Source organism: Marmota monax, unplaced genomic scaffold (assembly GCF_021218885.2).
Source record: "Marmota monax isolate L192 unplaced genomic scaffold, Marmota_monax_Labrador192_F-V1.1 WCK01_AAM20220418_F8-fsc00059, whole genome shotgun sequence".
Taxonomy (NCBI): Eukaryota; Metazoa; Chordata; class Mammalia; order Rodentia; family Sciuridae; genus Marmota; species Marmota monax.
The window spans coordinates 1148617-1170539 of NW_026693595.1; the positions used below are offsets into that span (position 1 = coordinate 1148617).

The 21923-nt window shown below is 37.0% G+C and overlaps 1 protein-coding gene across 3 annotated transcripts in view; it reads right to left on the reverse strand.

Moving 5' to 3' along the window:
- Positions 1-21923, reverse strand: part of Pcsk5 (proprotein convertase subtilisin/kexin type 5) — a 449712-nt gene that overhangs the window by 257117 nt on the left and 170672 nt on the right. For all 3 annotated transcript variants that reach the window (XM_046459433.2, XM_046459431.2, XM_046459435.2), the window contains exon 8: positions 2821-3033. In XM_046459433.2, the coding sequence (XP_046315389.1) occupies positions 2821-3033 (213 nt within the window). The remainder of the gene's footprint in view (positions 1-2820; positions 3034-21923) is intronic.

Consider the following 21923-nt stretch of genomic DNA (forward strand, 5'->3'; position numbering starts at 1 on the left):
AAGCAAGGTCCCAGGCGTAAGGCGGGATTATTCATCATTCTGACATCTTGAAGGAAAAGGGGTCAGCTGGACCATAAAAGGCTGATGTCGCTGCCAGTTCCACTCATGTTCAAACTGTTAACATGTTCGCCATCAAAGTGCCTTTCTTTATGGAGTGGGTGGAACAGAGCACAGTATTTCTTAGGTTGGAAAAACGGAGGTGCAAAAAGCACCTCTGTTAACAGCAGCTGGAAAAACGACCAGCCTGCACTCCCAGGGTGCAGTAGGTTACTGGCTCCGGTAACAACAGTGCCTCAAGCTTTAGAGCTTCAATGCTCAGCTTGTCATTATTCTCAGTGTCCTCTAGCTTCAGGAAATCTCTGAGTTTGGTGCTGATATCACCTCCATTTCACAGGAAATGACAAATGTGACTCAGCACTAGTGGACACTGACTATGAATTAGGGGACACAGAGGCAAAAGAGCTAATTCCAGTCAAAAGAGCTTCATTTCCATAATAAAGGCAAAATCTCACAGAAGCATCATTTTTTAATTAAGAAAGCCAGACTTTTCTAGACACAGTGGTGCATGCCTGTAATCCCAGAGACTTGGGAGGCTGAGGCAGGAAGATTGTGAGTTTGAGCCAGCCTCAGCAACTTAGTGAGACCCTATCTAAAAACAACAACAACAAAAGGAAAGGCTGGGGATGTAGGACATTCTACAGGGTTAAATCTCTGCATTTTCATCTTTTACTTTATGTTTTGGAGTTATTCTTACTGATGAATGATGTGGAAGTACTGATTGTTGGGCTTACATATATTTTTGTTATTATTATTATTATTATTATTTTTTTCTTGGACTGGGGATCGAACCCAGGGCCTTTTACTTACTAGACAAGTCCTCTACCACTGAACTGCACTGTCAGGCCATCATGTATATTTTTAAATCCAGCCATGTGGATGAATTAGGGAAAGATGGGGATATGTATATGGGTAAGCATCTTCTACGTAAGCCAGTCTACAAAATGTAACTAAAGGTAGTAAAAAGCAGTTGAGAAATCAAGCATAAAAAAGAATCATAACAAGCGGGAGTTAAGAGACACTGAATACATTTGGATCAAGAATTACAAGAAGGCTAGGTGGCACATGCCTGTAATCTAAGTAACTCAGGAGGCTGAGGCCAGGAATCACAAGTTCAAAGCCAGCCTAGGTAATGCAGTGAGAGACTTGTCTCAAAATAAAAACACAAAACAACAACAAATACATAAAAAAAAAAACAATGGCTAGGGATATAGTTTGGTGGTAGAACAATCCCTGCCCCCCAAACATGCTTTACATGAAGGAGGTACAGGTCAAATATTCCTTATCCTAAATGCCTGGACTGGAAGTGTATGGGATGGTGGATTTTTTAAAGATTTTGGACAATTTGCATATACATAATGAGATATATTGGGTATGAGAGCCATGTCTGCACAAAAAATTCTTTTATGTTTCTTGTGCACTTTATATACATAGCTTGAAGGTAATTATATAAATTACTTTGATTTTATGCATCAAACAAAATTTCATGGTGCGGAGTTTTCCACTTGTGGTGGATTTGGGGATTAGGGGGTTCAAACTGCAGTGCCCTATTCTCTTTCCTATATGCCACACCTGCATGGCTCTGCAAGATCTGAAAGCAGGATCTTGGTTAAATGCTACCAAGTATCAGGTAGAGCAGCTTTGTTCCACTTTAGAAAGACAAATTCTGAGACAGTTTACAAAACCACAATCAGAGAAATAACCAAGAGCAAAGGTGTCTGAAACTTAGAATCGCCAGCACAGTGTTGGGCACTCCAAAGGTCAGCGCTTCCTTAATCATCAATAGGTTAGGCACTTCTATTGACTTCCTCATTATCTTAGTTATAACTGTGAGCTATACATGGATAAATAATAATTTTATAAAGAATGTCTTTGAGAAAAAAAGACCAAGTAATTTGTCCAAAGTTCCCAACTGATAATTAGCTGAAGAGTGAAAGAAACTTATGTAGACTGGACCGGCAACCTGAACTTTTAATCCTTTTGCTGCTTGCCTAGAAAAGAGGACATGTTCACCTCGTAGGACTTCTGTTCTTCTCCATCCAGACTGTATGCTGCAGTCTTAGAAAAGCACTTTTCTGGGGGTACACACCTGTAATCCCAACAGCTTGGGAGGCTGAAGCAGAAGGATGACAAGTTCAAAGCCAGCTTCAGCAACTTAGTGAGGCTCTGAGCAACTTAGTGAGAGCCCATCTCAAAATAAAAATATAACAGGCTGGGGATGTGGCTCAGTGGTTAAGCACACTTTGATTCAATCCCTGGTATTAAAAGAGAAGGAAAAAAAAAAAAAGCAGAGCACCTTTTATATAGGTACAGTTCAAGTTAAATAAATACAAGTCATTCCTTGGTATCTGCAAAAGATTGGTTCTAAGTTTCCTTATATACTTTTATATATACTTTCAAATTAGCTGGACTTAGACACCAAAGAACTGCAGCTAAGGTTAAGTCAGTGATAGGGCACTGAGATGGGTCAAGTTTTTAGTTGCTCTGCTACTAATTCACAATGTAAATGTGGACCAATCATTTCTGCTCAATAAAACCAATGCTTATTCATGTCTAAAGTTACATTCAATCTTTGACTATAACAATAGAGCCAAGCATTTTCAATGAATTAGTAACAGAATGACAATATTTACAATGACTTGTGTTAAGTATCATCAGCTAATCTCACCTATTACTTGTACATATATATTTATGGTTCTTTCTTCGTATTTCAAAGTGAACATGAAATAAATAGATAATGAGAGACATGCAAATGTCACATACTATTTTCTTGTCGTAGGACTCTCCGCTGCTATAGGTTGTGGCTAGTGTAGATGAACACTCTTCCAGGTACCAAGGTTTCTTTCCACTCTCTGCTGTGCTGCTGATGGAGATGGTATAGATGCTATTGGTGTAGCCATCACAGGAGCAGTGGTCTTTGCTCCTTCCACCATTGCCAGATGCCCAGACAAACACAGAGCCAAGGCCTCTCCGCCCCTGTTGACAAAGAGAGAGAGCTAAATGATGGTGTGAAAAGATGAGAACCACAACACTAGATGGAGAGAAGATCAGAAAAAAAACAGGGCAAAATTAGATGTGTGCAGGATGTCAATAATATTCACTGTATTTAAACAGCATTCAGAGGGGGTAAGAGGAGTTATTTCAATAAACTGAAACAGTCATGCAAGTATCCAAAGCACCAGTGAATATACTAATAATGGCTACAATTTATGGACTGAGAAAAATTCTAAATGCTTTTCCTGAATTGGATTGAATTCTTTCAACAACCTTAAAATATTTGTGAAATTTTTGTTCCCATTGTACAAATGAGGAAATGGGGTACAGAAGTTAAATGGTGTTTCTAAGGTTACCTATATAGTAGGGCCAAAATTTGAATCCAGATAGCCAGACCCCAGAATTGGAATGTTATTAGTTGTGACCCCCTTAGTCATATAATATTGCTTTAAATCTTCATATCCACCATGAAGTAGGTGTGATTATGCATCATTGTTTTATATTTGAGGAGCACAAGTTCTAGAGAGGTTATGCATTTATGCTGAATCCCATTGTCAGTGAGCAGCAGAACTATGTACCAACTATGCAATTCTTTCTAGAGCCAACCTCCCCCATTCATGGTGTGGATGCTGATTACTGAGGCATGCTAATAACACTATAATAGTAAAGGATTTCAAGATTACATATATTTTGGAATCCCTGAGTTAATCTTAAGTAACCTTCTTTATTGCAAAACTTCTAAGAACCTTTAATGAGTGAATGCTCATTTCAAAATTCTGAGAACGGTGTAAACTCTAATGTAATTTCCAAATGTATTTGGCCACAGATAACTTCTTCAACCAGATATGTTAACTTTTTTTTCTTACAATGCTAGGAGACAGAGACACGTTCTGTATGCTGAAATTTGGTCACTTAAAATAAGATAGTTAAAAGATTCTCTTAAGGCCCTAAGTAATTAAAGAATGGAAGTAAAGTAGAATGCAGATGCATGAAGTAAAGCAACTCTGGTTCGATAAGATGATGTTTTCAGGAGAAAACTGAAATAAGTCAAAATAAGAAATATTTCTGGGAATAGCTGTAGTTGAAATCCTAAGTAAGTTTTATCATTTTAAAACCAGAAGGCATATTGGAGGACATCTAGGCCAAATGCATCATTTTTGAGTCAGGAAGTAAGAACCAAAGTCACGTAACTGTTGATGGCTGAGTCTCTTTCTTCCTTCAAGGCCTTGTATTTCTTGCTACAGGTGGAGGGAAAAGTATTTAAGATGTTGTCTTGGAACTTCTGGGAAAAGAGCCAAAGCAAAAGAGATGATAAAGAATCTGGAGTATCCAGATAAACTCTCTCTGACCTTGAATTCTCAAGAAATAGAATATTTATGACATGATTTGACTAACCAGAACACAGGTTTTGTCCTTCAACTTGGAAAATGCAATATGATTACACAGGAATGGGGAGAAAGCCATAAAGAGAGGGGGGAATCAACTCCGGCTGCTGTTGCTGCTGGACACTGGGCCTGGACCTGGCTCACCATCCTTCAGCTTCCTATCATGATACCCATGAGACAGAGCAAAATACAAAACTCGCCATGCCGTCATTAGCTAAGAATCTCACTGAATGCTTTGTCAATCGCAAGCAGAAATTATACCTCACCTTGGTGTGTGTACTGGGACAGAAACTCTTGTGACTGACTCACATCTAGATCTCAGAGACAAAGAAAAAAAAAAGGCAGAGAGAAAAGAATGTTCCAACTCATTCATCACCAACAACTTCCCTCTCAATCAGGCACTGAGGGGCTACATTGCAGACCTAAAGGATGTTCTCTTGGCAAGTCAAGAGAGCCCATGCCATGGCACAAAAACCCCACCTCACTTAAACAACACAATGCATGATAGATTAGGAACCACAAGGCAATGGAAAGAGTAGCAGATACAATCACATCCACTGACTGATCTAGGTAAAATTATGAATTGTGTGCCCACGTATAAAATTCTATTAAAATATCTTCAAAAAGTAATTTGATTTAAGAAAACATTCAGAAAGTACTTTTGTTTTTATGATGTAGTTACAAATGTAGACTGCAAAAAGAAAAGTATGTTTTCAGTTTAGAAAAAAATGTGCGTGCCTGTGTGTATGCACGTTAGACATGTAGTCTACCATACGGTGACAATGGACAAGAAGTAATCCTGGTTGGTAAGCTTAGAAAATATTTTTATTTCCCTTTTTATATCAACCTTCCAAGACCATGAACTACTTTCTTAAATTTTTTTGGTTATTTATGGACATTTATTTTATTTATTTGTACGTGGTGCTGAGAATCGAACCCAGTGCCTCATACATGCTAGGCAAGCGCTCTACCACTAAGCCACACCCCAGCCCCAACCATGAACTATTTTGAGAAATAAACTTTCCTCTCTTCAGGGGGTAATTTTTTTAACACTATGATTGAAAGGGTTTTTACTCATAGAAAGTCTACTGCGTACCAAAAACAACAGAGGTCAAAATTTCTAGAAACCTGCACCAAGAACGGTACAAGTTTTATTCTGCACTATCCAAGTCTATATTATCATCGTTTTACAGATGCGCAAACTGAGAGGCATCTGAGAAAGGCTTGCTAATTCCAGAGCCAAACCTGAAATACCAGAGCCAAAGTCTGTGCCTTTAACCCTTACAATAGACAGGGGCAAAAAGAGGTCTAGTGGTTATTATTCTGTTTTCAGCCAAATCTCCTGTGTCTTTATTTCAGCTTGACATTAGGATCTAAAAGCAGACCAGTTCCAAGTTCACTGCAGACTTAGTGGGAGAATTAGAATTAATAAAGGATATATGCCTTTTCCTTAGCACCAAAAGACATTGATTCCAAACCAAAATTTCCCTGGAAATTCCAACTCTAGTGGGGCTCCCTCAGAAGTATAAAGACTGTTTTTCCTATTCTGGCAGAACCCACAAGTAAAATCACTATGGAGGAACAGTGACACTGTTAAAGAGTCCTTTGAGGAGCCACTGGATTGAGAGAGGTCTGGGGGACAAGGACAGTTGGTCGCTGATGCTCTGAAAATGTTCCTTCCAGAGGAGACATCCTTCTATTAAAGGGACAATTCAAAGGATTCACTTTACAATGGAACAGGAAAGCCCCCAAGGACAGAGTGTGTTCACTAAACATCTCCAGGTCTGAAGGGACATGAGGACATGAGAGTCCCCGGGGCTGAAGATAGAGGGACTAGCAGGAATTGGTCAGGAACACACTATCCCACATTGACCCTGCAGGGAGGTGGGCAGCACATGGACTGAAGCCCCAATCCCCTCCTCCCATATCTATTTCCCTCCAGTGTACTCCATGGGCCCAATCCTGCCAGAAGCCAGTGAACTAGGAGTCCATAGACAGAGGTCATGGGCATCAGTGTCCTTCCGGCCCAGAGCTTGTGGAGAGAAGACCTGAGGGTTGAAGGGGAGATATCTGGCACAGTCCTTTAAGAGTGCTACAGAATAAACTGTGTTCCTCCAAATTCATATGTGCATGCCCGAAGGCCCAATAAGAGTGCATTTCTAGGAGGATCACTAGTGAGGTAATCAAGGTTAAAGTGTGGGGCCGAAAATAATAGGCCAGGTGTCCTATTAAGAAGCAAAGAACAGGGTGTGTGGGCACAGAGGAGAGGCTTCCATGAAGGTGTCTGTGTGGAAGAAATATGTATCTGAGAATTCATATCCAGAGAGGAGGCTTCATCAGAACTCAGCTGTCCTGATACATTGACCTTGCACTTCCAGACTCTAGAATTGTGAGACAATATATTTCTTTTGCTTGATCTGCTCAGTCTGTGATATTTTGTTAAGGCAGCCCAAGCTGACTGAAGAAGAAGAGAGAAGGAGATGAACAGTGCCCTGCCCCTCACAAAGGAGACAGAGTACAGATGCAGATATCATTCCATCCATGAGGCAATATGACCTTTATGCCTGTGTGTATGATTTATGATCAAAGTCCCAGAAATACACAGGCTGAATTTGTGGTCTGAAAATGCCATAAAGACAGCTGCTAAAGATCTATGGGGTTAATTTGAAACAATTAGCAATTCACAGATTTATTTACTGCAGATGCACAGGGGTTTTTTATTAGGGTGAAATATTCAGAAACCAAAACATGTGGTAAAGAAAAAAATCTGGATATTGCCCTTCAATTCAGAGTAACTTAAAAATTAAATCATTATGTAGTATGCAGGTAGAAAGGAAGGTGGGCATAATATTATATTAAAAAAAGAATTCCCAGATACATATTTCCTGTAGGAAATAATGATGTTTTCTAGCATGGTAAATATTATGAGTGCAATTGGTTATTTAAATATGGCTCTGAATGAAAAAAAAAAAAAACCCTTTGATTTAATTGAGTGCCAACTTAAAAGTTAATGAACTTAAGGCAAAAGATATTGTGAAATCCATGCAGGATCCATTCAACCAAACACTAAATAGTCTTTTTCATTGTGTATCTAAATGTGCATGTGTTTTTTCTTATGTGTGCCCTACAAAAATCAATTTATATTACCCCATAAGCATTATTTTTAAAGGATAGAGAGGAACTAGTTTTTCTTGTGGCTCAGAAGGTCAGAAAAGGCCACTTTATGCCGGATTACCAATTCAATCATACACCAAAAGCTAAGTTTTGTTTCGTTACATGGTGTGATTACTTTTTAGCCAATGAAGTTATTTTATTTGATACTTTAATATGACTTTCTCCTCCTGTGTTGCTTAGCAAGGCTTCTTAAAGAATCTTAAATAAATAAGGGAGATCTCTTGCAATACAAAAAGGAGGAAGGAAATGATAATGTATGAATTCTATTATTACCCAATTAAGAGTAAAATGTAGAGTAATGCCAGAAAGGTAGATATTATTATATGGATTTTTACAAATTAGGAAGCTGAGACACATTAATGGTCCCTGCATCATTTAACCAAAACATCATGGAGACAAGAGATAAGGACCCCATGTCTGACCAGAATCTATGTATGTGTGTATATCGACATGAAGAGACATGACAGAATAACCCTCAGAATGAGAAACTTCTTTCATTTATCTGTGATGTTCTCCAAGTAAAACCCAAATGCCTAATTTACTAAAGCCCCATGCTATCCTCTCCCCAGTTTTTACACATTCCTGTCCTCAGTGGTTAAAAAACACAGACCTCTCTGTCAGCTCCTAGGTGTGGCAGGGGTATTCCATTCTCCATGCTCCATGGACACTGGGCTTCCAGGGATAAGGGGGACAGATGTGGGAGACACAGGACACCTGCAACTAACAACTCAGTAGCTTAGATATGAGGAGAACTGGGTATCTTTTTAAAGCTCCATTTCCACAACATATCTTCCTTCTTGAACAACATTCACTGAAGGAAATGGGCCTGATCTTGAAATACATGCAATGGCAAAGATAAATAACAAAACTAAACTAAAAAACCACCAAAAAAGAAAATGAACAAATAAAAACTTCTACAAACTGCTTCGGCATTCACAAAAGATGTTTGTCCCAGAATTCTCAAACAGTGCTTTCGTGAATTAATTTTCATAACTTTTTAAATCATTATCATTCATCGGATAAATGATTAACATGACCTGAAAAATACCCAGAAAAGAAAGAAAGTCAGCAATTGAACACTAATCAGGAGCAGATGGCCTCACCACTCCCAGAACCTTGGAGAGGAAACTGGTCTATCTTGGTGAAGAAAGCATTCTTTGAAATGCGCATAGAGAATGAAGTCATGGTACAGATGTAATAAGACATCTTTGGGATACAGCTTATGAAATTCTGAGATTTTTTTTTCTTTAATCAGTTCATTTGAGGAAGATGAAGACCAAGGGCAAGCAAATCAATTGTATGAACCCAGATGATAAAGTGGGCCACCCTTTCCCTTTCAATGGACTTGAATAAGACAGACATGAGATGTTTTTAAGGACTAAAGAGACCTGGTCTGTGAGGTTTACGAATCTGGAGCTTATGCGCTGCTTTGAACAGGAACAAGCCTACAACAAGATACTAAACTCCAGGCCCCTCATCCTCATCCAGAACACAAGCATGTGGGACTCTTATGTTTTTATGATCTACCCACAGCTGGAAAGGTCCAACAGGAAGAGTATGCAGGTTTCACTTGATTCTGCTTCTCAGGATAATTAAGGTAAACAGAGGGTTTCAAAAACCAAACTGTCATTAATTATAGTTTATTTATTTGGTCATTTGAGTACAGCCAATGGTTCAATAATTCCTCTTGTTTCCAAACAAAATTCCCAGGAATGCTACCCAATGGGAAACAATAGCTCCCTAAAGGTCAACCAACAGCTCTCCACAGCTCTCCGCAGCTGATCCAAGGGCCCATCACCTGCTGATGTCAGCACCTGTTTCAGCACCAGGCCCTGCCCCTGCTACTGTCTCAGTCTTCCTGTATCTGCTTCAGTTTTCAAAGCTGCCCCCAGGGCCTTCAATTGGCCTCAGGGGAAGGACTGTCTAAACATCTCCAGACTGACTTACCAAAAGCAATCTTTAGGGTGTCTCCATGATTCTCAGCCAATGCTCAGCCACAGTCTCTTGTCTTTTTTCAACTACCTACCTACCAAAGGATGGTGGATGAGAAAGATTGAAACTATGGATATATTTATTTTCTACTTCTCTGGGGGAGGGCGGGGGAGAAATACACTAAAAGTGGAAGAAAGCTTATGTGAATAGTGACCCATTTCTCTTCATTTCTGTCTCCTCATCTTTTTTCTCCTTCTCACACTCACCCATCATTTTAGTCTTAGCAGTTGCTCTGATTCTGATACTGTGCTTACAATAGGTTGCTAGGCCAAGTATGTGAAGTGATGTTTTTATGTTCTTTTGACCTTTTAATAATACAATGAAAAATATTAGGTGGAGTTATTAGCAACCATATTAATTTTATCATACACAAATGAAAACCCGTTTTATATGCTTCCTGAGCATACCAAATGCAGTTGGCTTCACTTTTTTTTTGATTAAAAATAGAGAGCCCAATAATGATTATGGAGTCAGTTGCTAGTGATGGCTGTGGGAAGTATTTCTAGTAAAATGACAAATTTGAAATTATTTTTTTAAAAATCAAAATTTACTTTTTAACTAAAAATGAAAAACTGTTAAAATCCCATTTATAATCTATGTTTAGGATCTTTTCACAAAAACTGTGAATGTTCTAGTCCATGAATGGACAACATATTGCATTAAATTCAGGGTGAATTTAACTTAATTTTCAAAAGTGACACTTGGAAATATTGAGTCATGTAGTTGAAGACTAGCAAAAAGAATATTCAGTGCTACAAATGCAGAACTCTCCACCATCAAACTCCTGTAAACAGCTAATTTTATGTTTATTGTGTTAAATAGAAAGAAAAAGATGGGTTGCAGCTAAGGGTGTACCTCAGCAGTAGAGTGTGTGTTTAACATTTATAGGGCCCTGGGTTTTAACCCCAAAACAAAACAAAACAAACAAACAAACAAACAAAAGAGTTGTTTATCTACCACATCTGCTAGCACATAAATTCAGGAAAGCATCAACTCACTAAAGGCTGAGTAGAATCAATCCTGTTTTCAGAGATGCCCTTTCTTTAGAAGGATTGACACTGAGGGCTTATATACTTAGCAGTTTCTTACACTTTATCACAAAATCGCACAGCAGGGTGGCGCTTGCTCCTGACAGCACATTACAATAGCGTGAACTTCTTTTACTTCATTTATTTTTACAGCATAACCAGAGGAAAATCAGTCTTTCATGCAAAAGGTAATAGAATGTCTTTTAGGTAACAAAAACTGGGTGTATTTACTCTTGCAAATACATATACTTTTGAGGAAAAAATTTTATTTCTATAACCTTCTGATATTCTGTACATGCACTTGATCTTGCCTTATCCAATGCTGATTTCCCTGACTAGTAGCAATACTGGGTGTTCCTAAAAATACTCAGTAACATAATAAGGAAAACACAGCTTAACAAAAGCAGATTGGAGAAAAAAATTTTTAAAAGCAAAACATCCACCCATTCTACCTTATCTCTTCTGCCAAACCCAAAGTTTCCAAATAATTGTCTGCTTTTAAGTTCTACCTATGGTCAATTCCTACAGGCCAATTCTGTTTTATCTCAAACCTCATCTTCCTCATTTGACTCACAGAAGTCTCAGCAATTATTACAGTTTGGATCTTAAATGTTCCCCAAAAGCTTATACATTGACGGCTTGGCCCTAATTCAGTAGTGTCAAGGTGGGGTCTTTTGGAAGGTGATTGGATCATGAAGGCTGTGACCTCATGAATGGATGATTTGGGGGAGGGGCTTTGTTATAAAAACAAGCTACCTTTGCTTCCTGGCTGCCTTGAGGTAAGCAGCTTTACTCCAGCACACACTCTTGGTGGTCATGATTTTCTGTGTGACCACAGGCCTAAACATAATGAAGCCAAGCAACAATGAACTGAAAACTCTGAAACTATAAGCCAAATTTTTCCTCCTTTTAAATTCTTTTTCTCAGGTATCTTGTTACAGCAATGAAAGCTGACTAAATACAGCAAGACTCAAGTAATCTCAAAAGCCCAGAAGAACAGATTTTGAACATTTTTTTACCATAAAGAAATGTTTAAAATGATAGATACACTTAATCTGATTTAAACATTACATGATGTCTACATGTATGAAAACATCAGATGGTGCCCCATTGGTATGTACATTTTATCGTTTTATGTATTTAAAAGAAAAAAATTAATTTAAATTTAAAAAGACAGAGGATATTATATACTTCTGTTCACACATAGAGGCAACAGCCCTTTAAGCTTTGAGCACTGTGCAAGCTGTTTTCCCATGGTATGGAGACTATTAACAGTGGTTAGATGGGGAAACATGCAGAGGAGGGTTCTCAAGTACTCATTCCAAGCAGCTAAAAATGTACATGTGCATGTCGTATGCTCTCTGAAATAATCACATTCAATAATTTGTAGCACCAACACAGCTGTTCTTGGTATATCTGCCATACCAGAATTCCCATTTTTTGGAGAAGAAAAGTGATTCTCATACCTGCCAAAAGTCTCTACATGTTGGATTATTGCAGACAAAAAGAAAAACCAGACTTTCAGGAGAGCCAGGGTTATGAAATTGGAAGGACATGTTTTTGTTTGTTTGTTTTTGGCGGTACTGGAGATTGAACCCAGGGGTGCTCTAACATTGTGAGCTACATCCCCCGTCCTTTAAATTCTTTTTATTTTGAGATAAGGTCTTGCTAAATTGCCAACATTGGCCTTGAACTTACAATCCTTCTGCCTTACTCTCCTGGGTGGCTGGGATTGTAGGCGTGTGCCACTGTGCTCAGCAATGACATTTCCAAAATTAAGTACCCGTTCTGAAACTTCTTAAAAATATACTATTATCTTTAAATTTATATTGAGGGAGTAAAACTTGAAAAATTCCTTTCATAGAGAATAAAAACATTTATTATCATCAAGAGTATGAAAAGAATTTACTGCAAATGTTTGGAAAAGCACTTGGACATGAGGATAGCAGAATATTCCAGCAATAATGCAAAGTTTATACTCTCCTCTAAGTTAGTTTTAAATGAGAGAGTTCTCACTGTGAGCTGATTCCAACTGCCAACTCAACTCTAAAAGAGTAACAATCTTTCCCTATCTATAGCCCACAGTGGGGCTTGAATGATGTCATAGGATTCTAGCACAAGAAGCAATGACCTTGATCTTATGGATTATCCCATATTATTGTGAAATCAAGAAAATCATATATATACATATACATATATATAAATATTTCTACCCATAAATATTTAGTCTTAGACCAAAATAATTTATACTTGAAAACATTAACAATCAGCATTAGGCTCATTTTTTTTTTAATGTCTCTGTGGTGAATAATCTGGAGTCCTTAAAGATGCATCAAATCTTGCCCTTCCTCTAAGGAGACCAGCAGCCAGGCTGAGAACTTCATATGTGAGATCTTATTCAGTCTTCACAATGGCTCCATAAAGAAGGAACCATCACAGTCTTTTCTCAGGGACATGGAAGTTATAACAACTTAGTAACTTGATTTATTAAATACTAGAGAGTGACCAAACTGAGCAAGGTAACTACTCTGCACACCATTCCAGGCCTCCTCCAAATGTGAAGAAAAAAAAAAAACAATACAGTCAAAGTACAGGATACACCTAATCAGCTGCTTGGATTATAAGTTCCCTGGAAATTCAGAGAAGCCAGCTCTTTGTTGCAGTGGTCATCTTCATGACCACAAATCTGTTGAATGTTTTCAAATGGGCCTGCATGATCTATTGGACAGGAGGCAATATCACACAGTGGCAACAAATGCAGGCTTTGGAGGGAGGCAGACATGAGCCTGAACCAGTCATGTTTCTTAATGGCCACGTTATCCACTTTGCCAAGACTCAGTCTATACATCCATAAACTGGTGTTCCTATGAGCTCATTTTAATGCCTAACTAGCTTGCCGTGAGAGTTCTGATGTCTATAGCTCTGAATATTAGGTTTGACTGTACTCATCATCAAACACGTGATGAAGAATGTGGGTACAGGCCAAGTGGTCTAAAAACTTTGCTATGGAAATGATAAACATCATTGGCTATTATCAGCTCTGTTCAATTTACTCATGTTAATGACACATGGCCTTTCTTTTCTGATGACTTCTGGTATGTGGAAGGAAACTGATCTCTTCGTTCTCCCTATCAGCTTTCTGAAATCTATATGTATGAACACAAAAACTCCAGATTGGCATAGACTTTAACTTGACCTAATCCAATCTCTATGTACTTTTATCTTTGCTTAACAGAAATGTCCAGCATCTAGTAAACAATGTCTAGGGCCCTCACTTACCATACACCCCCTATCACCTCCACTAGTTAATCTATCAGTCACAGTAAACAGAGCAAAATAAACACACAGAAAATAAATTATTAATATCTGGTTAATGCATGAGTAGAATAGTTTAACAGAGGGATTTAGAATGGGATTTGCAAAAGTTAATTTCACAACTTTCAGTTATTAATGAATCTCTACACTATAAATAAAAACAAAGTGGCAATAAATATTTGGATTTTGTACCACACAAGATTAGAATAGAATTCAGCACTCCCCATAAAAATGCATCATAATTCACACTAATATAGTAATCTAAAAATCGGACTCTTTAGTGTCATATAACTTTGAGGGAATTATGGAACATGAAACTGCATATGTATTCATGAAAGGCACACATCTGTTTCCAAAATGGATGACATTACATTGGACATACTTGGCAAGTCACTTCTTAGTTTTGCTAAAGTTCTAAGTACATAGAGTTCCATCAGGGTATATCAAATCTGGAGGGAAGACTTTTAAAATAAATATCAGTTCAAATAAATTCTCATTAAGAGGAACTGATTTTAAATAAGCTTCCTCCACTATCTTTGCCTACCCATACATCACTCCAAAGTTTTACAACATTCACCAAATAATTTAACGGCAATCTGTCATTTATTAAAATGCAAACTGGTACCAATCCTGCTACAGCTCTGTGCATATCAGATAAAAACATAATCCCTCCAGGGTGGAATCAGTTAATTTTATTATGATTATTATTATTGCTTTTACTGTACAAGCTCATTAGAGTCTTCTCTCCTCTTCTAGTAAACATATGCCTTTAATTTAAGGGTAGAAAAATGTGTGTGTGTGTGTGTGTGTGTGTGTGTGTGTGTGTGATAGACAATGTGTGACTGTAGAATAACCTTATGCTTTCGGCAAGTATGCCAAATAATCAATTCCAAACTCTGTTGAATCAAAAAGGTAACTGATGTCAGGTAGAGGAAATAGTAATCAGGGCCCTAAGAGACTCAACAGTTAGCCATATCCAATAGATGTCCATTAACTATGGTGGTTTCCATATGGACCACTGAATATGATAGTGTGAGTAGGGAGATCAAGGACCAATGATTCAGATTTCATTGAATCTTCTTGCCTATCCTTAACATTTGGCTCTGTTCTGCTGTGAATCCCTTGATGCTTTAACTGACATTTCCAAATTTAAAAAAAAAAATCACAAAGAAAAATGATGTGGGCTTGAAAATATACTTGTAGATAAACTGACAACAAAACAAACAACTTTATAAGCTGTGCTCCTAGAATAGCTATAATGAACCATGTGATTTCTCCAAAAAAGAAGAAGAAGAAGGAAGAGGAGGAGGACGATGATAATGATAATGAAGACAAATGCCCAACAAGTGCTTGTTATATAGTGAAATTTAAGAAATATTTCTTGAGTAAAATAATAAGGGAATTACTTGTAACAAAAATATAGGGTTCTCTGATTATAAAGATTCAATTTCAAGTTTTTTACTCTTTTCCTACAGATTATTATTCAACACACTTGTCAGAAAATTGTGAAATGCTGTCAAAGTGTTAGACACATGCTGATGCATATCAATTACACTGTCTTATTAAAGTTTAATAATCCAAATGGGACAAGAAAAGATGATTCCAAGGCAACTAGACTGTACTATGATGAGCTGTGTATTTTGTGTGCTGTTTGTTCTGCTCTCTCTTACCAGACTCAACTGAAAGGACAGTGGGAGTTTGCATATCATTTGGAACATTTATTCATCATTGCATGGTGAGCTCCCCAAAGACAAAGGCCCAATGTTATTCATCTTTCCCTGCCATCTATAAAAGAGCCTGGAATACTGGAACCACCCAGTGAATGTCTCCTGAACACCATCAGGAACAGATGAATAAATGAGTCTATCAAAGACAACTTTAGGTTCTTAGCTTCTTATTCTGACACCAAATCTGGAATCATCTATATCTGAAACACAGTCAACTGACTGACTGACTTGCTTAATAAAATCATTTTTCTATTAGGACTGATGGGGGAAGATTAAGTCAGGAATGTCCCCTGAGGGGCCCTTTGTCAAGGGGCAGGTCCAAGCCTCACAATGGCAAATGGAACCAGCAAATAGAACCACGTCAATGTGGATGAGAGGAACTTTTAAACTGTCCTTTCTAAGATGACATGTAAAATTTTTATTCTGAGACCACTAGCAAAATTTTAAGAGACCCTGTGTGCCCTCCTAAAAAGTCTAGAATATTCCTTGTCAGTCATGGAAAGCAGTGATAAATTAAAAAAAAAAAAAGAAAAAGGACAAGTTTGAATATAGAAATAATTCTTTGACCGCCACTTCCATGAAGAATTGAAAGCTGATGCTTAATTGAGAAAGTTTTAGAAGTATGCTACTGCAGAAGTCTGCGTGAAAGACATCTGTTCTAATTGTGAGAACAAGAGGGCAGATTCCATGGACTTTGAGGAAACAGTACAGACAAGACTTACAGATGACTGGGATAAGGAAAGGGAAGAAAATCACAAGTTTTAGGAAGAGACACAGGGTGAATAGTGGTGCCACCAACAAGTAAAGAAACACATAAATACCGGTTAAAATTGACTTAACCATTAACATTATTTCTAGTTCTGATGTTCTGTCTCTAAAGGTCTAACAAGTGTAGCTGAATTTGCATAGCATAGTTCCATAGGATCGAAAATGAAATTAAATTTAAAAGCAAATCAGAAAAGTCATGAAAAGAAAAGCTTCTATGTGGTTCAACTTAAGAACCTTGATTAAATAAAGTTAAACACATCTTCTTATTGGAGGACTCTGAGCTTTTAATATGCTTTTACCTCACCAAAGAAATGATATATAAATGGTGTTTCCCAATCCATGCTGTTTAGCATTTTATTAAGTTAGGGGTTTCTGTAATGCACCCTAGATAATATTCTCTTGGATACTGTTTCCTACTACATAGGCCACTCATTAATATAAACTCAAGATTCTATAATTATGTTCCATAAGAATCACCAATATGAAATTGATTAAACCAAGATATTTAGAACAGACAAGACTTTTATGGTATTTTATGAGTAATCATGCTTTCATTTTTATTACCCTTGCCCATGTGTGGCAGTGATTATGACATTGTTTCAGGAACTCTGCTGAATATTTTATATAGGTATCAATCGTATGGCCTTCACAACACTCCTTTAAGGTAATTATTGGCAGCTAGTTCCATTTTATAGAGGAGAAAACTGATCCTCAGAGGTTAATTAGCTTGAACATATAAAAAAGTATTATAACCCAAATTTCCAAATTGGAGCATCTGAACCAGAGTCTGGACACTTTAACTGCTATGGTATACCATGTGTGTTGATAACTCAGTTCCAGAATTTTAAGTAAAAAGCAATGTAAGCATGATTCTCAAATAAATTAACTCAAGACATAGCAAACTGGCATGGAGGTCATCCACACATTCCTTCAATCATTCATTCTTTCTTCAATGAACACCTGTTGAGTATCCAATACTGTTCAGGTTATTTGGGATACAGAAAAACACAGAGTGAGACTCTGGATTTTATGAAGATAAGCAAAAAGGTGAGCATAAAAAGGGATGATAACTGCAAAGAAGGGGTTCTGAAAGTTTAGAATGTGTGTATTATATTGAACCAGAGAACCAGGTGGGCCTCTGTTAGGACAAGTGAAAGGCAAAACCCATGGGTTTGTACAGGGAGGTCATCGTGACCTTGATAAGAGAAAGAGCAACTTCAGCAGATTTCTGGGGCGGAGATCTTATGCCATGATTTCAATAAATAATAATTTTAAAAAAGAGCTGGTTGGAGGTAAATATGGACAATGGCTTCATGGAATTTCATTCAAAAGGGAAAAAGAGAAACAAGGCAGTCATAGGAAGGAGATATAAGACAACAGGAGAATTCTCTCCTCATTCTTTTAAGGTGGGAGAATTAACAGTATTAATGTATACTGATGATAATAATAGAGTTGAAAGAGAAATTTTGATGATAAAAAAATAATGGATTGAGATAGATCTTTGATGGGATAAGGTGGGATGGTCGGGGGCAGAGAACTAACGGAGGAGGCAGCTTTAGGTAGGATGTGAGCAATTGAATCATTCACCATAGCAACAGTAAGGTAGGAGGTCAGATGTTTTCAATAAAATGAAAATGACAACATGTAACAGAGTTTCTTAGATTTCTTTGAGGTCCATGTTCTGATATGTCTAGCTGTGCTGGATTTCTGTTTCCCTATCTGTAAAAATTGGGGAGAACAGTAACTGTCTTATAAGATTATTGAGACAATAAAAAGTTAATTGTCTATTTTAGAGCTTAGAAGAGTGATTCTAGTATAACAATAGATTGGTCAAAATGTTAAATGTTCTTCATGTTTCTGTTATTATTATTATTGTTATTATTACATTAATTGGGTCTGGCTCAAATTATATGCTTCTAATACTTGCATTTAATTTTACAGCTCCTTAGCATCAAATAAAATGCAGTTCTTGGGAGAAAGAGCAAGTTGTCAACTGTGATATGGTTTGTTTAACACAGTTTCTCTAATGGAATTCTGGCATATTAATTCTAGAGGGGCTATAAATCGAATCAATTCTGATTTTGTTAAAGTCTTTGAAAGCAGTGTTACATTCTAGGAGCCAAATGCTTATCTTAGAGTAAACAAATAGGGAGCATTTTAAAATTCAATATTTGCTACATTTTTTGATTAGCAAACAGAAGGAATGGATGCAATCAATACTTGGGCTCCCTGAGCAAAATATATTTATTACCTCTTGATACTTGGGTTTACCTCTATTGCTGCCTGATCTCCTTGGTGATCTTGGCACTGCTGTTACCCAGCTCAAGTCTGTCCTATGGCCTTTCAATCTTTCACTCTTGCTTCCCCACCCTTTACGCCACATAAACTTCGCTATCCATAGAGCAGTGATCTTTTAAAACTGTGTATCGGATCAGGGCACTATGGCTTAAAACCTCCAGTACATTTCTGAAACAAAACAAAATGCAACCCCTCTCCATGGTTTAGAAAACTCTGCTGAGCTGGCTCTTACCCACACCTCCAATCCATTTCTCACCACTCTTTCGGTGCTCCCTATAGATTGCTCCCTATGTCCAAATCAGCATTCTGTTCCAGGAATACACTGAAATCTCTCCCTAATCAGGGTTCTTTGTTTTTTCTGCTCCTTTGGCGTAGAACATTCATCTCCTAGTTCTTCACACGACTGCCTTATTATCATATATGTCTCAATTATCACCTCTTCAAAGAGGATATCCTGACCTTCCATGAAAGCAGTCCTGCCTTCCCCCAGCCCCTAGTTTTATTTCATTCATCCCACCTATCCTCAGCTGATGGAGTCTTGATAGTTTGTTTTCTGTCTTGTTGCTAGAATGGAGGGATTTTAATATATTACATGTAAAATTTAGATGTTTTTTCTTCATCCCTTCATTTACATTGAATAGAAAGTTGGAGCTCACTAAATTTAATAGGAGGGATAAGTAATTTCCAGTTCCTGTATTTTTACAGATGATTTACTTAAACTTTGATAGGACAGAGTGACTTTGGACTGTTGCATAGGTTTTCAGTTAGCTAACTGAAGGAATTATTGTATCAACCATTTATTCCTTCATGCCTTAAATCACACAGCCAACACACTACTTATTTATTTTTCTTTTACCCTCCATAATCTAACTTTGTATAAAGTTTTTCATCCAACTATTTCCCGGGTATTATATATTATATACAAACATAAATTAGAATGATTGCAAAGAACATAAAATTTACAGTCTCACTTGATGCCTGATAACAGAGAAAATAGTAAAAGTTTTCATTTTCCTGGAAAAGACTATCTAATATACTGCTTAAAATATTAAATTACATATTCATAGATATTCAGAGAAACATCCTTTGGGAAAATATAAACTGAATTCAAGACTACTCACATAGATAACTGAAATGAGTTATATATCCAGAGGTGATCATGATGAAATTGAAGATGCTTTTTTTAAGGGCAAGTAAAATCGAAGGCAAGTATAGACAGAGGAAGAAAAAGTAAATGACACCACAGAACTCAGAAAGTCTGTGATAATGCATACCTTATTCTTTCTGATCTACCTTTTGGGTAACTAAGGGATTCATCTAGAACTCTGCAAGGTAGATATGGTCAAGGAGAGAAGAATGGGCGACTGAGGACAAGCATAGGAGTTTTTTGGAAAGAAATGATTTTTCTTTTAAAAAAAGAAATGCTTTTATTGAACATAGTGAGTGCTATTATTGACCTCATTTTGATGAGAAAATGGAAGCTGAGAAGTACCTTGATCTATATAAGGTCAGAGAGAAGTATATGACAGGTGTTGGATATGACTTTAGCCTAACTTATATGAGAATGCTAATGTGTTGACATTACTTCAATGGGTTAACCCTGTTTTTTGTAATTTACATATTTTGATATGAAATGCTAGAAGTCAGAAAATAATCCTATTAAAGTCATTTCTTTTGTTACTTCTTCAACTCTAAAAGTTAATGGTTCATTTTAAAACTAAATGTCTTTTTGTTGAGAATTAAACTTTGAAAGTTCCTCAACGGAATATCAAATAAATTATTATATCTCTCCCTCTGACTCCCTGCTCCCTTTTCTCTCCCTTTGTGGGGGACTGCTGGGAATTGAGCCTGGGGCCTTGTGCATTCTAACACTGAACTATGCCCTCAGCACCAAAGTTCTGGTAGCTCTATATTCCCCAAATTTTGATATAAATAAAACAAATGAGCTCTATCCTTATGGGTTGCTCTGAAAGGATGCCCCTGGGATACCATTATGTGAAAAGAGTAGCATACAGATGTATAAAATGATCCTGGGTTGTTAATGCGTGTAGAAGTACAGAAAGATGTGTTGTATACTCCCAGCATTGTTACCTAAATGAATGAGGAAATCTATTATTAATTCACCCTCATACATTTTTTTTGTACATGATCTATCATAATAAGCACAAGGTTATTTTTGTAACTAATAATGAATATACATTTTTTCCACATCATTTATTTCTCAGTATAGTACTCCTCTGTGTTCTAGTGGTTTTAGCACATGATCTCATTTCTAACCTTAACTTTTTTTCACTCTCCTTTCAACCAAAGCACTCCATTGTTTGTTTTACACATTTAAGCTTGCTGTTGAGATTTCTATGGAACAATAAATTCCCCAGCAAAATAAATGTGACATCCTTTGGTTCATGTTACCTAGTCACTGGCAGGCCTTGCAGTATCTTAGTAAAACCAGCTATTGGATACACAGCCTTTTATCACATGTACATGTACAGTCATGAGATTGTGCATTACTAATACAAATATTTATATATTTATAAGAAATTCCATGTTTCTCTTTAGTATAGGCAACACACAAATACAATTTGAAGGTTAAATACGAACTAAGTTTGGTCTACTTAACTTAAAAACCATTCTGTGGATGTCAGAGTGAGCAAGAATAGTATTTTGTAGTCTACACCTATGATAATGAAATCATTAGATGAAGAAACTTGGAAAGAAAAATTCTAGACAACCGTTAAAACATTATCTTACAGTTTAAGAGGGCTCTGATGTAGTTGAAAATTGAGAAAATTAGAAAAGTCAAATCTTAACCAAACATGAACTATCATTTATCTAGGAAGCTCCCACAAAAAAATACATAATTTCCCCCTCCAGTCTATTTCAGAATAACCAGGAAACAGCTTAACTCAGTCTTCTGTTAAAATCCTAAGACCAATTCCACAAAGATGTGGGAGACATTATTTTTACTCCTACTTCAGCACTACATTAATCAACTCACTACATTCCACTGTTCCAAACCTGGGAAGAATACATAACAACTCTATAGTTAGTATCATTTGCAGTAAATTAAACTTAATTCAACACACACTTAATTGAGTGCTCACTAGAATTCAGTGAGCCATCTAGGTTTTGCAAAACTCTTGAAGATGTTTGGAATAAGTTCTACTCTCCAGGAACTGAAGATT